Source organism: Macrobrachium rosenbergii, chromosome 11, assembly GCF_040412425.1.
Source record: "Macrobrachium rosenbergii isolate ZJJX-2024 chromosome 11, ASM4041242v1, whole genome shotgun sequence".
NCBI lineage: Eukaryota > Metazoa > Arthropoda > Malacostraca > Decapoda > Palaemonidae > Macrobrachium > Macrobrachium rosenbergii.
The window spans coordinates 31,862,981-31,881,056 of record NC_089751.1 but is presented as its reverse complement, the minus strand read 5'-3'; the positions used below and the strand labels follow the sequence as shown (position 1 = coordinate 31,881,056).

The 18,076-nt window shown below is 37.8% G+C and overlaps 1 protein-coding gene and 1 long non-coding RNA gene across 10 annotated transcripts in view; one reads left to right on the top strand and one right to left on the bottom strand.

Moving 5' to 3' along the window:
• Positions 1-3,465: 3,465 nt before the first annotated feature.
• On the top strand, positions 3,466-7,060 carry LOC136843283 (uncharacterized). The gene is made up of 2 exons (XR_010854510.1): positions 3,466-3,598; positions 6,943-7,060. It is a non-coding gene; the product is annotated as an uncharacterized lncRNA (long non-coding RNA).
• The window catches only part of Sulf1 (Extracellular sulfatase Sulf1), a 468,168-nt gene continuing 455,352 nt past the window's right edge, over positions 5,261-18,076 (bottom strand). For all 9 annotated transcript variants that reach the window (XM_067111459.1, XM_067111465.1, XM_067111463.1 and 6 more), the window contains 5 exons: positions 17,801-18,015; positions 16,870-17,001; positions 14,863-14,990; positions 6,787-6,952; positions 5,261-6,652 (listed from right to left, as the gene is read on the bottom strand). In XM_067111459.1, coding sequence (XP_066967560.1) covers positions 6,468-6,652; positions 6,787-6,952; positions 14,863-14,990; positions 16,870-17,001; positions 17,801-18,015 — 826 coding nt within the window. In that variant the 3' untranslated portion in view covers positions 5,261-6,467. The remainder of the gene's footprint in view (positions 6,653-6,786; positions 6,953-14,862; positions 14,991-16,869; positions 17,002-17,800; positions 18,016-18,076) is intronic.

Sequence of the window (18,076 nt, the reverse complement as noted above, 5' to 3'; positions counted from 1 at the left end):
GGAACAGATGTAGTGCCACATCAGCGTGAAGGAATTGACGGCAGTTCACTAGGGATTGCAAGTGTTTGCATCGGAGGTGTCCGGGAAGGCCGTGTCCGTCCATTCGGACAACACCACGGCTCTATCTTGTATAAGAAAATAAGGGGGAACTCATTCTTTCTCCCTTTGCCAAGCAGCAAGGGCCCTTCTCATTTGGGCGGATCAGAATCGAACCCAGATCCTAACCAGATTCATTCAAGGGAAGTGCAAAGTTTTAGCAGACAAACTCAGCCATCGAAGACAAGTTCTCCCCACAGAGTGGACTCTAGACCCTCTAGTTTGCCCTGAGTTATGGAAGCTGTGGGGAAGACCGATTCTAGATCTGTTTATGACCGCAAAAAATCGTCTCCCCCTGTAGTGTTCGCCAGCACCAGATCCACAAGCTTGGACGACAGACACAATGCTTTTGGATTGGTCGAACATGATGGTGAGAGAAGTGTTAAACAAGTTCCGAAATCATCGGAATGTAAAGATGACGTTAGTAGCCCCATTCTGGCCAGCCCAAGAATGGTTCCCAGATTTGCTGGAGCTACCTGTAGATTTTCCAAGACTATTACCTCAAAAACCCAGTCTACTAAGACAACCACATTTCAGAAGGTTCCATCAAGGACTGTCCACTCTGGCTCTGACTACATTCAGACTGTCTTCAGATTGGTGCGAGCGAAAGGGTTTTCAAACGCAGTTGCGGACGCTATTGCTTGTAGTTGACTTTCCTCGAGCAAAGTTTACCAAGCTAAGTGGACAGTCTTCCATGACTGGTGCAGGAGAAACAACATCTCGCCTTCTAAGACGTCTGTAGCTGGAAATTGGTGATTTCCTTAAATATTTGAAGTTTACCAGGAACCTTTCCATCTCAACCATTAAAGGATACAAAGCAATGTTGAGCTCTGTTTTTAGACATAGAGTTTAGATCTCTCCTCTAATAAGGACCTTTCTGATCTTATCAAGTCATTTGATATGATCAAGCAAAAAAGAAAATAGGCTAGTAACCTGGAATTTAGACGTGGTGGTGGTGGTACTGAAGTGGCTGTTGCAACCATGCTTTGAACCTCTGCAATCTCTCTGCTTAAGGGACCTTACTAGGAAAACTCTGTTCCTAGTAGCATTAGCGACTGCCAAGAGAATCAGTGAGTCTATTGCCTCTATCATTCAAACAACGTTTTGGAAATGCAAATCGGTTTTTGCAACCCATTATTTGCGTGACATTGAAACTGTCTATGAAAATTGCAGTACCTTGGGTCCTATATTGATTGCTGGTATGGTGTTGGGAGGAGTAGTGTAGGAAGCTTCCTTCATCCTTCCTATTTTTTTCGCCTTGATTCATGGTATCGAGTCGTAGGGGAGCCGGGGGTACTTGGTATTTGGAGTGCTCACCAGTTTTTATTCACAATGGTTGGGTAATGGTATGCTGTAATGTTTGGCTATAGGCGATTGTGTTTTGTTTTATTTATTCTCTGGTTGTTTTTTTCTGGTACTGTGCCTAGGGCAGGGGCGAACTGATTATCCTTTGCATGCAATCGGACACTCCCTTGCAACAAAGGAATCCCGCTATGTAGCAGGCCACTCCTGGCTATACCACCACACCACTATACATTGAGATGAGCGCCATCCAGAGGCAGTACTTTCCTGTAGCAGCTCTCTCAACAGGTAAGGGACCAGCAAGCATTTTAACTAATGCTAGCAATATTCTATTTCTTTGTTACTAATTTTAATGTATTCGGATAGATAACCCATGCATCCCACCTCCTATAAATGGGGGTTCAGCTATGTAATTACTTGGTAAGTAGCTTATATAAAAATGACATTTTTATAATAAAATAAAGTTTTATATATACTTACCAAGTAATTACATGATCAAAGCCCTTCCTCCTCCCCTTGCGTGGTTTGAAGGCATAAACATATTGAGCTTGTTTGCTAAGTTAGTTCCTCTCTGACCCTGAAAGTGGGTGGGGTCACTTGCCTAGCCAAAACAAAAGTAGCGCTACTGCAAATTTCAAAATTCTAGCTGCCGGTTAATAGAAACTAATAGTTATGTAATTGCTTGGTAAGTATATATAAAACTTTATTTTATCATAAAAATGTAATTTCTTTTTGTTAGAATATCCACGACAGCTGCTTCAGATCCCAAACTTCAGCCAAGAATGTTGTGTGTCTCTATCCCACTTTGATGACGACCCTGTAGGCACCTGTATGCCTCGTCCGGCTGGTTCACCACTTCGGGTCTCCTGGGAGTCACAGTAGGCACAGGAAGCAGATGCCAGTCTCAGTGACACAGTGGATGGGGAGGAGCTGGATGACTAGTAAACCTCTTCTTAGGTTTTTAAAAGTAAAGCCATTGTAAGCACTAAGGGCAGCATGCACAGTTAAGTGACAGAGAAAAGGTTTGGTTTTAGTTTTACATGTATTATTTTCTATATGTAAAGAATGGATGTTTGTAGGTTTGCCTTCTCTTTTGTGTACTCTGTATTGTTTCATTGGTTTAGGCAAAATAGGAAAAAGTGATGCCCTTGCTACTGTATTCGGCAGTGTACTGTACGTAGCACACCTACCACATTGTGTAATGTACAAGAAAAAATATGGTTTGAATTTTTTGTTGTGTACAGTGTATTTTAAAGTGTATTGTAATGTTTAACAGGTTTGGGCAAAATAGTAAAAAGATGATGATACCTGTGTTACAGTACGCATTTGGTAGTGTACTTTATGTAGTACACCTACTGTATCATATGTGTACAAGAGGGAAAAAGGGGTGTGCTTTTTCTGTTTTTGCAAAGTACCAGAGTCTCTATACAGTATGTTGTTATAAATATGGTCTGCTTTTTTTTGTGTAAAATGTATTTTGAATAGTTTTACTGTACTGCAGTGTTAAATTGGTTTAGGCAAAATAGTAGAAAGAAAGTGGTATAGTGTCTTTGTTACTGTATTTGGTAGTGTACGGTATGTAAGTGTACTACATACAGTACACACAATACAGTAGGTGTACTGTATTGTTTGTTGCGTATGAGAGAAAAAACATGGTTTGCCTTTATATTTTTTGTTTACAAAGTGTATTACAGTGCATTTTGTTACAAATATGGTAAAATAAGCTAGCTAATTGCCTTTTGCATCAAGTTTTCAGTTTAAAGTGTGATGGTGGTGGTTTATAAGTATACTGAGTGTTTGTAGTTACATGGTATTGATAAGCTAAGGGGAGTGAGGGTATGAAGGTGCTGTTTTACACCCGTAGAGTTTCACAGGACCTTGGCCCTCTTAATCTGGATAATGTAATGATTACTGTACTGTACTTCAGATTATTGGATTTTAAAAAAAGTCGCCCAAAATTTCTTTGTAACATTATTACTGTATTAAAGAGTATACTGTACTGTATTAAAGACATACTCTAGAAGCCCATGACAAACATTATTGACAAATTTTAATTTTAATTTCACAGATTATATGAAGACAATTTAAATGCAGACACACGCTGAATCCCTGCTTGTGTATCCAATAAGGGAATTGAAGATGCTAATCAAGCAACCAAAGCTACATCTGTACTATGGCCAAAACAAAGATGCACATTCAGGTAAGTGACTTTAACATCTGTAAAACCCATAACCTATAATAACTGGCTAATATTGTGAAATTTATACTTACAGCTCCAAATCTTCATATGGTGTAGGATTTGCTGCAGTATCATGAAATAGGACAAGCCAGTTCACTTAACAGAATAATGTCCTGATTTTTATAGCAGAACGTTGTGCAATATGGTTAGCAATGAAATTATTAAAAATGTGTCACAACAGACATTTTCAATTCTCAGTAATAGGAAGTGCTTTAGAAACCCTTGAGAATTATTGTCCTAAAATTCCTTAGGCCCAACAGATCAAGTTTCTGTTCCACAAATTATAAGAAGCTGATTTAAATTTTGAAGTACAGTTTGAGGGCTCTCTGAACATGTTGGCATTTAAGGAAAAGAGGAGGCTGATAAAGCAGCCAAAATTTCAATTTGATTACTAGATCAAACATGCCCTACTGTTCTTAAACCCATCATCTTATTATTCCATCTTAAAATTGGTCATGCTTATTTGACTCAGATGTTTGATACATAACACACAAAGCCTTGTGCCAGCTCTGAGAATTAATGATGTTATTCAGGGTCCTGGTTGAATTGTTTAGTAACCATAATATAGTAATATCTGGACCTAATCCAAATTTATACAGGAATTATTCCCCATGATCTTTTGTACCTTTCCCCCAGCCAGACAAATTCTTTGAGATTTTGTCCCAATCCTCAGGAACCTTTGAAGGTTCCAATAAACACTCCAAAGAAGGGGTTGTCCAGTTTGCCATACAAAAACCATAACCTTAAAATTCTCATAAAAATATACTGGCACAGGTATAATATTTTTTGTAGTTTTGTGGCTTCTGTATAAAGCTGATTATCATTACAGCTATATTGTCATGGTTATCCATGGGGACATTTATCATTGATATCTAAATAATACATTATTATGGCAGAGAACTACCTGTACAGTATATTAAAAGAAACTTTTGAATAAAACATGCATATCAATTAAGGCATTACATCTATCCTGGCTGAAATCAAGACTGAAGTGTATGGCAGCCTAAAATGATAGTTGTTTAATTGAATGATATTTTCACCTTAAAAGGTTGATTTTCATGGAGTAGTGCAACTATAAAAAATACTGTAGTGCTGTATAGTATAATACTGTATTTTCTTTTGAAGGTAAGGGATAAATATGCTTCAAAATATCAGTTGTATAAGGGAAATTACTTATGTGATTCTTATTAAAGCATCTTTATGTGATTCTTATTAAAGCATCTTACTGTGAGACGGTTAACTAAGGATGCTATTAACATTAATATCTCTGACAAAAAGGGTTAAAGCTACTATGAATTATATTACAGAAAATAGGAGCTTGGCTGGCAGTATAGATAGTCATCTTATATACCATTTGATACTTGTATATGGCAAAACTATGAAATTCAAAAACACTGGGGCTTATCTTCTCATAAGGTCTCCTTAACTACTAAAATTTATTATGGTTTTATTTTATTCACATACAAACAGCTTCAGCCTTGTAAGAGGCCAAATTTTTTAAGTGGTCTGGTTAATAATTTGAATTTAAAATAGTCTGGATGATAGAAATCGGTTTTAAAATGCTTTGCATCTAAGGATTAATATTATTTTTCCAATACACTGCTAAGGAGAAATGAAAATACATTAGTATTTCTTGTATATTTACAGTGTCGAGAACAATTGTCCAATTACATTAAGAAATATTTCTTACAGTCCATATTAAAATTTGAACCATGACCATTTTTTAAACAAAATGATCATCTATAAAGTTTATGATGCTATTTGGGGAAGTGACTGTAATCATACAAAATGTTCTGGTACCATGCTAAGTAGTATTCAAGGAAACACTGTCAAGTACAGCTACATTGATATCAATTCTTAATTAAGCCTCAAATAATAAGACTCTAGTGTAATCTGTAAAGCACAGTAGTCGTTACAAGGAATATGTATTTAATGTACAATTAAACAACCACATATGGACTGGTAACAGCATTAACCAAGGAGAAGATTAGTAATAAACTTTCCAAACCTTGATTACTCAAGAGTTGAAATGGCAAAGTCTTAAAACAATCAAGACAATAATGACTCTAGTTCAGAGGAATATTCAACTGAAATTGTTACAAGTAATGTCAAAAATAATAAAAAAATAGATACAAGCACAATACGAAGTTAGTACACTTACTGTAAATTTGGCATGAAGTTGCAGAAATAAGTACAAGCATCTAATGTAAATGATATGTTAAAAGTTTATTTCTATTTTAATGTTATAAAAATATGAGAGGTGCCTACCTGCTGTAAATTTACCAAAATAATTTAAAAATCAAAACCAAAAATGAGCATTTAAATCTATGACCAGCGTGCAGTACTCGTGGGATTAGCTTGAAAGCACAGGTGGGTAATGTGGGTATGCTCCTCTTGTGACGCCACATGATCAGATAATAAGTTTTCCGGAATTAGAATAGGACACATTAATAAATACATTTATTCTATTCACAGACATTTCTAAATCTAATAGCATCTATGTAATCTATGAACATGTATAATGAGTATGATACAGTCAAACTACATTGTTTATGTAAACCATCAATAACATTAACAAGTCTGATGGATATGAAATTTAAGCAATGAATACACAGTTAATTTGGATGTATTTCGTGAATGCAATGAGAAATGATCTTAAATGTAATTACTGTACTTTTTTTTTTTACACCAATACACATTAAAGCCATACACATGTAAGTTGGTTACTCTGCTGCTTTAGAGGAGAAGGTGATGATTCCATTATAAAGTAGTCTAGTAAGATCTGAAGTCATTTGAAAAAGTTATTGTTACTGAATGAATGTACCAAATGCTAATCTTGTCTTAATTTTCTATTCCTTCTTGATTTCTTCTTTCTTCTACGGTCCCTACGTTCCTTCTGCCTTTCACGTCTTCTCTCCTTATCCATGCGGCTTTTCCTGGGAAGTCTCACTTTGTGTTCACCTGAGCCTACAGCATCAAGTACTTGTCTGCTTTTGGATCCATACAACTGATTCTCTGAAATTAATTTTAAATGTGTTAATATTAATAAAAATTATTGGGAACTAAGTGATTCAGTACCTTGTTTCTTTATTTATGTTTTGCTTAAGTAGGAACAATATCCACAACATTATAGAAATTAAAATACTAACTTCTGTATTTCTTAGATAATTTTCTTAACCTGCGACGTTCTTCCCTCTCCTGCATTCGCTCTGCCTTTGTTAAGCGTCTAACTGGCAGCACCACATTATTCAAGACTGCATGGTTATTTATTATATCTTGCACTGGAACCTTTTCTTGTCTTTCAGTCCCTGTACTCTGAAATGAAGATACGTGAACATTGAGGACCAAAATGCACAGATTGTTACAGTTATGACTATGAAGCAAGAGAAAATTAAGTGTTAAGGAACTGGGATTTACATATGCCTTCTGACTACAAACACCACAAGAACTGAAATATCTGTAAGTGTTCAGGGCCCATTAAAAGGCAGTATTTGTTGTTTGTCATTGCACAGGCCAAACACTAATGACAGTCACTTTTAAAAGATTTTTGTAATATTTTGTGAATGTTCGATTTTCATTTACATGGATGGATAAAACATTAGTACTGTTACTGCTGCTTGGAAGATTTTTGTCATGTTTTGTGAATATTCAATTAGTTTATTGCTTTAATTATTTCGTAATAATACAGTTGTCATGATTACATGTGCTACTTAGCTGACATACTGATACTATTTTGTTTGTTCTTATGAAATACAAACCACTACCTTTTATATAGGGGTATCTTTCAGTGGAAGATGAAAACTGGTAACTAGGTAGTTAATAGGTAGAGAATAGGGGTGAATGAGCAAGTATCCTTCACTCACCAGTTGTCACCTTCACTTTTCTTTTGGCTGCACTGAGAGAGGGAAATTCTGCTGCACTTCTTGTTGCTGAATGGTTGCTGGGCTTGGAGTGCATGAATATTCCTAATTTTTTTCATTCTTTGGTGTGTTTGTTCTTGTATTGGCGTGTTTTTGGCTTGTTTTTTATTTATTGATAAATGTTCTTCATTCATCGATAAATGTTTTTTATTAGATAAAAACAAGTTATGTCACATGAGGGATGTGGTCACCCATGTGGGGTGATTCATCTCAGCCATAGCAATGGATCCTCATACTACATGTGCTGCTTACAGGGTAGGGGGGAGGACTTGCTTAGCAGTTGTGTTGCCCCGTAAGATTGACTTTGACACTGATGCTCCTGGTTTGCACGTATGTGCGTCATTGCTGCAGTATCTCAGGCAGATATGGCCTTTTCTTAATATCTGGGGAACCTTTCATTTGATGCTTTCTTTGACAACCTGGTAGAGGAGAAGGCGGCTCTGACACCCAAGCATTTCAGTACGGCCTAGGATACGTCTTCTTCTGTCACCGCTAAGGACGGGGATCTTCCGGTAGTGGTGGTTCTTCCAGTAGCAGACCTTCCAGTTCCTGGTATTACAATGTTATTTTAGGTTCTGGCTTCAACCATCCCTAGAATCTGTTCTGCCCTGTCAGAAGCAGAGGAAGGGGAAGTCTAGGGGGTAGTGAAGGTGCTTGGTCACAAGGTGACCAGTCTGCCTTGTCTCACCATGAGTGCTTGGGTTCACACCAAGATGAAGCCATGCATTTTGCTCACCCTGATCAGGTGTGGTCACATGATTGTGGGAGGGCAGGTGTGCTGGCTATCCTCTCTTGCTGCGAACTCGTGGTGTTGCACAGCGATGGGGTATGTGTACCCTGCTTGCTCGGCTCAGACCACTTCCATACTAACAGCAGTCTTCTTTGGGAGCTCAAAAAAAGCTTGCAGTGTTTTTTTATTTTCCAGAACATGCTCGCATGCAGCAATCCTTTCCCAGGGAGAGGTTCGCAGTTGCTTCTACCACCTCTCATTTCCATGGTCTGCTGTTCACTTGGAAGGGGGCAGGAGGAGCAGTGCAAGAGATTGTTCACTGGGTATTGGAGCAGAGAGGAGGCCTGGTCAAAGTCAGAATATGGTTCTGGCAGTGTCTTGGCTGGGTCCAGGTTCTTCATCGGAGGGGTGGGTAGAGCTCTTGGCTAACACGCTGGTGGCCCAACGTTTGACTCCCCGACCAGCCAATGAAGAATTAGAGGAATTTATTTCTGGTGATAGAAATTCATTTCTCATCATAATGTGGTTCAGATTAAACAATAAAGCTGTAGGTCCCGTTGCTATGTAACCAGTTGGTTCTTAGCCAAGTAAAATAAATCTAGTCTTTCGGGCCAGCCCTTGAAGAGCTGTTAACCAGCTCAGTGGTCTGGTTAAACTAAGATATACTTAACCATTTTTGGCTGGGTCCAATGCCATCTCCCTAGCGAGTCTCATCTAATTCACAGGACTGGCAATGACCCAGGGAACAGAGTTCTGGTGTATCATCATCTTTGGCTAAAGAAGGAGCAGCTCCTGCCCACAGGAATTTCTAGGTCCAGATGGACCCGTACCTCCTGAGCTAATGTTTGTTTCAGGTGTGTGGCTGAAGGATGCACCTTGGCTGTGCATTGTCCTAGAAATACAGGCATGTCAGGAGCAGTTGTCAGGTCACTTGGTTGTATTGATCAGCAAAAACAACCAGCGTGGCATATGTCAACAAACAGGAAAGGGCATGGATCTCCAACCCTTTGTAAGCTGGCAGTGCAGGTGCACGAGTTGTCAGCGTCTCATGCCATTTTCTGTAAGGTACATTCTAGGCAGGCGGTATATTATTGCAGCCCAGGGTCACATACTTCAGATGGAGTGGTTCTATATCCTCAGGTATCAGAGTTGTTCAAGCTATGGGAGTCTCCCCTGCTTGACTTATTAGCATCAAGGTTGAACAGGAAGCTTGCTGTCTTTCATGCCTCAGTTCTAGATCCCTGGGTAGTGATAGATACTTTCCAACACTCGTGGGACAACTTAGACATACATGCATTTCCACCTTTCAAAGTTCTCTGCAGATTGATAAACCAAGTGTTGTCACTCTTGGTCTTCAGATGACTGGTGGCTCCTCACTATGCTACCACTACCTCCAAAGTTGAACTCCCATCCACAGTGACAGCTCATGAAGTTAGGGATATGAGTGTCTGTTGTTTTCAGAAGAAGTTTTTAGTTATTCAGGCAAGTGTTTGGCATTATCAGACCACCTTCTCTTTTGGACCTGAAGTAGCTGCCTAACAAGTATAGTCATCCAAGCTCCAGAATTGGATAGATTTAGTACCTCATCCGATATATCTAAGGTCCGGTGTAAATCTGAAAGTTGTGAAAGGAATGACTTGGTTCCCTTATACCCTTACTCTACTTGGAGCAGCATCCAGGCCAATGTAAAGTGCTGGAGTTGGACTAATTACAGGTGAGTACACTTCAGGTATTTGTTCTCTGTCTAGGATAGAGAAGTGTCCCTTCATCCTCTTTCCTACGACAAGAGGGAGTGGGGGCACAATAGAGTTTAGTCCTGAACTGTTACTTGTAATAGCTAGACCCAAACTGCCTTCTGAGTTGAAGAAATGTTTTGTTTAGTTGAAGTTATTAAATTCACTACAGCTTGGGGAAATTATCTGATACCTGATTTATCTCCTTACCAGATGTATATGATGTTTTAATAATCCTATACCAAATATCAAATTCAGTAGAAATGATTCATATGAAAGGCATTGCAAGTATGACTCTACGAAAAGGTTTTTGACCTTGAAACTCGGTGAAATAAAAGCTAGTAGCAATTAAGATTGAAGGAATAGGTGTACTAAATCCATAGATAGAGGAGTTTCATGAGTTATGATGAGGCAGAATTGTCTTTTTTGGTTTCTATATTACTATATTATACCTTTTTATATTGTTTGCCTCATGAAAACTTGCAGTATTATTAGAAATATACTGTATGGAAAATACAATTTTGTTTTCATGCTACAATAATCTACCTGAGCCCAAGCCATGAGTCTTCCTTGATAGCAACAAAACTATCTACTACAGCTTCCTATATGGTAGCCAAATGTTTCAGTGAAGGATAAGGATATTAATGAAGTTCCCTATATATTTATAGAAAATTATTTACTTTGGATCTGGTTCTATGGAATATAGTCTCGTCTGGAAGTCAGATAATTTCATGACACCCTTTTTTTAAATGCTCGAATCAGTTATCGAATATTTTCCATAAGAGCAATTTCATGATCTATAAAAATTATCAAATTCCTGTTTGGTCACCTTTGTCATTCAAGAGAATAACAAATTGCTGTCTTTATTTTTCAGGATACTTGGGCAGTAGAGACGAACATAAACTTGAACAGGTCACTGGTAACTTCTCTAATTGGCAGCCCTATGAAATTACAGTTAGCCAGGTATGCAGTGCTTTTAAAGAGGACTTGAGTTTATCCAAAAGAAATTCATAACCCTTCAGAAGCAGATCCTCATAACTTCCCAATATCCTCAAGTGTGGACTCAGAAAAGAAAAAACTGGGTGGGTTATGAATGTTCCATCCCAGTTTAGTGAGAACGTCCTCTGACCATCTGATGAACAAGTTTTATCCAAAAGAACTTCAGAAGCTGATGCTCATAACTTTTCAACATCATGAAGTGAAGAAAAAACTGAATGTACTGTATTATGGATGTTCCCCAACCCAGTTCAGTGAGAACATCCTCAGACCATCTGATGAACTACTAGTGAGGTCTTATGATGAACTACTTTCAGTGGATTTCAGATAAACTAGAAACACCACGGCGTAGATGATCAGAAAGTGCAAGATCTACAGTGTCGACGTCTCTTCAATTTCAGCAGCTCAGTACTATCATAAAAAGAACACCTTCAACTCTGTCTGATAGTCTGCACGAGAGTGTCGGAGGGAGTTGACGTAAAGGCCCAGGGATGGAAGTTGGTGGACATGATATGGATGGTGATGGCATGGAGCACGGTGTGGGAAGAGCTGATGACAGATGATATGACATCGTAGAAACTGTAGCTCTGGAAACTGTTGTGGCAGTCGACACTGGGATGCAGGAAGACATGCAGTGGGACAATAGGCTGCCAAAGGTTGGTAACCCTGGTAGGCCTAAAGATGCCCAACACTGAGAGTTTCTGTGCATCCAAACCTGAAAAGACTGCAAGGGGGAGCTGCCTCCTCCCTCACGGGGTGGGGGGGAAGCTAAACGCCCCCAAAAAAAAAGCAGGGACAGCAGCATCAATTACCAGATCCCCAAACCTCCTCTTGAAATGTCTAAAAACAAAGTAATAGAAGAGGGAGTAAAAAATCTTCCAGAGAAGACAAAGCAACGAGAGATTTGGGAAGGAAATTGATGCGTCTGCTGCCATTGGGGGCAAGAAACCAAATAAAGCCGGTGCTGCCAATTTCCTTATATCTCTTCTTACCAAAATTCTTCCATTGCTCAGGAGACTAACTACAACACTTGGAACAGGGATTACCTATGCTACAATCATTAGGCCTGCACATGCTACAAGTGGTATGGGGGGTCTGTTACCCCTATATTAAGATTGCAGGTTTGTTAGTTATGAAAAATTTGTCATAATTTGACCAAGCTTCCAAATTCACAAGACAGCCAGGCTGTCTTTCTAAAGAAAATTATCTTGGAATGCTTGATAGCAACAAAACTATCTACTACAGCTTCCTATATGGTAGCCAAATGTTTCAGTAAAGGATAAGGATATTAATGAAGTTCCCTATATATTTATAGAAAATTGTTTACTTTAACTGATTCTATGGAATATAGTCTCGTCTGGAAGTCAGATAATTTCATGACGCCCTTTTTTTTAAATGCTCAAATCAGTTATTGAATATTTTCCATAAGAGCAATTTCATGATCTATAAAAATTATCAAATTCCTGTTTGGTCATCTTTGTCATTCAAGAGAATACAAATTGCTGTTTATTTTTCAGGATACTTGGGCAGTAGAGATGAACATAAACTTGAACAAGTCACTGGTAACTTCTCTAATTGGCAGCCCTATGAAATTACAGTTAGCCAGGTTTGCAGTGCTTTTAAAGAGGACTTGAGTTTATCCAAAAGAAATTCGTAACCCTTCAGAAGCAGATCCTCATAACTTGCCAATATCCTCAAGTGTGGACTCAGAAAAGAAAAAACTGGGTGGGTTATGAATGTTCCATCCCAGTTTAGTGAGAACGTCCTCTGACCATCTGATGAACAAGTTTTATCCAAAAGAACTTCAGAAGCTGATGCTCATAACTTTCCAATATCATTAAGTGAAGAAAAAATTGAATGTACTGTATTATGGATGTTCCCCAACCCAGTTCAGTGAGAACATCCTCAGACCATCTGATGAACTACTAGTGAGGTCTTATGATAAACTACCTACAGTGGATTTCAGGTAAACCAGAAACACCACGGCGTAGATGATCAGGAAGTGCAAGATCTACAGTGTTGACGTCTCTTCAATTTCAGCAGCTCAGTACTACCATACAAAAGAACACCTTCAACTCTGTCTGATAGTCTGAATGAATGTCGGAAGGAGTTGATGTAAAGGCCCAGGGATGGAAGTTGGTGGACATGATACGGATGGTGATGGCATGGAGCACGGTGTGGGAAGAGCCGATGACAGGTGATATGACATCACAGAAACTGTAGCTCTGGAAACTGTCGTGGCAGTCGACACTAGGATGAGGGAAGACATGCAGTGGGACAATAGGCTGCCAAAGGTTGGCAACCCTGGTAGGCCTAAAGATGCCCAACATTTAGAGTTTCTGTGCATACAAACCTGAAAAGACTGCAAGCGGGGAGCTGCCTCCTCCCTCACAAGGACAGCAACATCAATTACCAGATCCCAAACTTCCTCTTGAAATGTCTAAAAACGAAGTAATAGAAGAGGGAGTAAAAAATCTTCCAGAGAGGACAAAGCAACGAGAGATTTGGGAAGGAAGATATAGAACAAGGAATTGATGTGTCTGCTGCCATTGGGGACAAGAAACCAAATGAAGCTGGTGCTACCAATTTCCTTACATCTCTTCTTACCAAAATTACAACACTTGGAACAAGGATTACCTTTGCTACAATTTTTAGGCCTACACATGCTACAAGTGGTATGGGGGTCTGTCACCCCTATATTAAGACTGCAGGTTTGTTAGTTATGAAAAATTTGTCATAATTTGACCAAGCTTCCAAATTCACAAGACAGTCAGGCTGTCTTTCTAAAGAAAATGATCTTGGAATGCTTGAGAGGAATTCCTGAAATGCAAGTAACTTCACTGGTTTCTGGAATGGTTAAAGGGTCTGTTATCCTAGACAAAAATATGCCACCCTCCAATTTATTGCCAGTTGCAAGTAATGAGACCTGAAAGAGGAACTTTCTTTGGAGAAGCTGTTTGCCAATCTTAGAAAATGCCTTTCCAAGATCCTATAACACAGCCCATATGAGGACAATATGGGCTATATATTATGGGATCTTGGAAAATCATTTTCTAAGACTGACTACTGTTTAAGCTTCTCCAGAGAAAGTTCCTCTTCCAGGTCTCATTACTTGCAACTGACAATAAAGTGGAGGGTGGCATATTTTTTTGGTCTAGGATAACAGACCCTTTAACCATTCCAGAAACCAGTGAAGGCACTTGCATTTCAGGAATTTCTCATCTTGCATTATCAAGCATTCCAAGATCATTCCATTTAGACAGCCTGGCTCCATTTTTTCATGATTTCAATTTTCAAGAAAACCACTGTTGCATAGATATGTGTATGGCAGCCATAAACGCTTCCTCTGTAACTTTAAGACTGCTGGGGCTTCAGCCATTAGTAGTAATTCTAGATGTATGTGTGAGCAATACTGTGGTATGTTTTAAGAATAAATGTTATTTTTATGATCACCTTTTAATTTCTTCCTCCTTTTGAAACACTTTTGGAGAGTACATTGCTTTCCCAGAGAAGGCCTCTTGACAATACCAAAAAAGTGATACTCAAATTCCAGTTTCACTCTTCGCTGGAGCAACAGTTTCAGCAAGTGTGATCATGGTATTCTTAGCAATGCTAGACTCTTGTGATTTAGTTACAATTTCACAAATTAAAAGTCAAATGTTATGTCCATTTTCCCTTGCAAAATGACTATATGATATAAAATAAGCGAGAATTTGGTTTTTAAGGAACAAGTGCAGTTTCCACGCTTTCTACCCAGTGGCTAACTAATATATTGTATCCAAATAAACTAAAATGCTTACAGTCCCACATTTGAACCCCTTACAAAATCTAAACATACACACTTACTTGTGCATTTGGTAAGTCATCACACTGATCAGCACCAACACAAACACGAAGCTTTTCTAGACGGTGGTGTAGTTCTGCCAATCGACTATTGGATAACGTAAATGCAACATTTCTAAGTTGATATGGATCTGGGAAAAAAAGAAGTAGTAAAAGTTAGAGCAAAATAGTTTAACTCTTTCACCTCTTGTCAGATACAGTTACACAGCTTTTTTCCTATGACAAATTCCATAATGTTCATAAGAGATTTTTTATTAGAAAATATCTTGTGTATAGCATTGAAAAAAATATTAATTTCCAAGGGTCTTCTCAGCTCCCACCATTATTATTTAAGAGAGAAAACATATATCAATTTATTCCATATTAACAGAGATATCTATCCTCAGTTTCTCATTTATTATCAATGGTATTTCTGACTGAACTGCCACTTAACCTCCTTTGTAAAATTAACTATGATTAACACAGCCATTTGGAGGCTAAAAATTCCTACAAATGTAATACAACAGACCTAGTATCCACTAGCATATGTAATTTTTTTGCACAAACCCATTCATCAAAATGTAGCCTTTAGCTGTATGGAATGCATCCAGCTGCATGAAGAAGGAAAGTTCAAAAAGAACAGTTACACATGCTCAGCCAGCTCTTTTTATTTGTCACTGATGCTCCTCATTCTTTCGTTGTTGACATGCTGCCTTTCTCCGTATTTTTTGGTGTGTCTTAACTCAGCCCATTTCTGTGAGTGGCACTTTTTGTCATGCCACTGGTTTTAAGTGTGTCCTCACCACCAGCTCATGTTCTTATTTCTTTCACTAAATGCTTACGTGTATTCTATCCGAGTTCCCTTTCGCAGGCAACTCAAGTACTTACCGCGAGTAATTTTGTTTGCCTGTTTTGTTGCAATTCCGTGCCATCATTATTTTCCTAGTTCTGTTCAGGCAACTACCTGTTATATTTTTCCCATGTTTTCTTATCTTTACTTCTTTATACTGGACATACATATGACTTAATTGAATCTTAATGCTGCTTCAGCATCACAACTCTTTATAGCACTTGGAGCTATTTCTTCAGGGGCTTTACTTATCTGTTTTTAATTTTGTAGTTGTTTTGCCTAATATATTTGTGCTGTCACTAGAGTATGTCCAGTACCCATGTTTTTGTTATTTTCAGGAAGATTTCTTTTTGTTTTCCCTTCAGCAGGCTTGGCTATTCACACCAATCTTCCACCTCAGAAAACAAGTAGTTTCAGATGATTCTTCATTCTGTGGACATGCCTCTGTGGATAGTTTGTTATGTATTGTGCCCCTTCTGGACCATTGCACCTAGGGTTACAACCTTCCTAACATTCCTTCAAGTAAGACTATTGTAGTGCACTGCAGCCTACCTGATGATGGGAGACACCAGTTTGCAAAGAAATTTCACCTGATGCTCTGGTGATCCATTTGTAAAGGAATACATCCAAAAGTAATAATCACTGAAGGACAACCAACCTAAGGCCCTGCATCCTATCTCACCAAGGGAGAAACCATCTTGCAAGGATATCTGACCTGATGAACTACTTTGCTTTGGTTGCTAATTTCTGTGTTACAGTTGTGCTTCCAAGTATTACCTAAGATTCTGAAAGAAACTTGAAGACTGTAGGAGAGCAAGGTACACTAACTAAAATATTTGTGATTGTAATGTTACCCAGACTCATTTCTAATAAGTCGGAATAAAAGTACTGTATGTGTAAAACTTTTCTTACACATGAAGGCACAAAACAGCAACTGTTGACGGTATTTGTCATAATAAACACAAAACTCTACCAACTGCTGAAACTATTCTATTAATGACTTACGTAATCTGATAAAAAATCTATCTCAGAATAATTTTTTTAAAATAAAAATATCACAATCTATAAAAGGAAGCAAACTGCTGAATGCAGTTTTCATAAGTTCAAACTGACCTCTGCCATGAAAAAATACAACACTGTACCTTGGTTTAGGTAAAAAAAATTACAATTGGGTGACTTACCTATGTTAAGGTCATAATAAGTGACTAATCCTGTAATGAATTCACAGTACAGGAAGTTGTGTGTGTCATTAATAGTTCTTAAGCACCAATAAGTATTATTTGGAGCATTCATGCAGAAACAGAATTTCCCATCTGAAACAAAATAAAATGTTGCATACATGTATTTACAAAAAGTTCTATCATTAAAACTGTGATATCCATGACTTAATTCCCTTTAGGAACATTTATTATTGTCATAAAAGTTCAGTGTGGTTTTGTGGGTTTAATGGAATGTTCACAGGCATACTGAAAAAACTATTTTAAATACTAACTGTATTTGAGGATATATGAGACACATGACATGCTTAAAATTTAGGCCTCTAATTACTGAAGTTATAATTATACAAAACATTTCAAAACTTGAAAGGTATGCATAATACAAAATTTACAACTTAACTTTCTTTATGAAACTAAAACTGACAAATTTATATTCACTTAAGTCTATAAAAATTGGAAAGTACATTATTTCACTGCAATGGTTCTGTAATGAACTTTAAAATCGAGCATTAGACAGCAACATGAACTGTCTTGGTAAGATACAAAATGCAAATGATAAGAGATAACCATTTGTAACAAAACCCAATATCAGATCAAATAATTTGATGCCTTTAACACATAGGTCTGGTTAAGCTACACAGTAATAATAATAATAATAATAATAATAATAATAATAATAATAATAATAATAATAATAATAATAATAATAATAATAATAATAATTCTTAACAAATGCACCCCTTACATAAACATGAAAAAAAGGATTCTGAATGAATATAGAAATCTGAATGGTTTCAAAAGTAAACACAGTACTATAAGAAGACTTGAACGTTTTATTAGAGCCCTTGATAAGTCATGAACATGTAAACATTACATGCTGCACAGTTTCACTTACCATGCCAAAGAGGTGGAGTTTTCCAGTGGTCATTGTCATGCTGGTAGCAGTTGAGTTTGGAGAACATTTGGCTGCATTCTGCGAGGTTATCTTTGGACTTCCGTAACTTACGCCTCATTTTCTGCTCCTTTCGCTTCAGACGTTCAAGTTTCAACTTTTGTCTCTCTGCTCTCTTTTTTGCCCTTTCCTGCTGGATGGCTAACTTGGTTGCCATTCTGAAGTTTCCATTAGTTTTTGGTGACCATGTTTATGTGTTTGCCTAAGGCAGTAAGACAC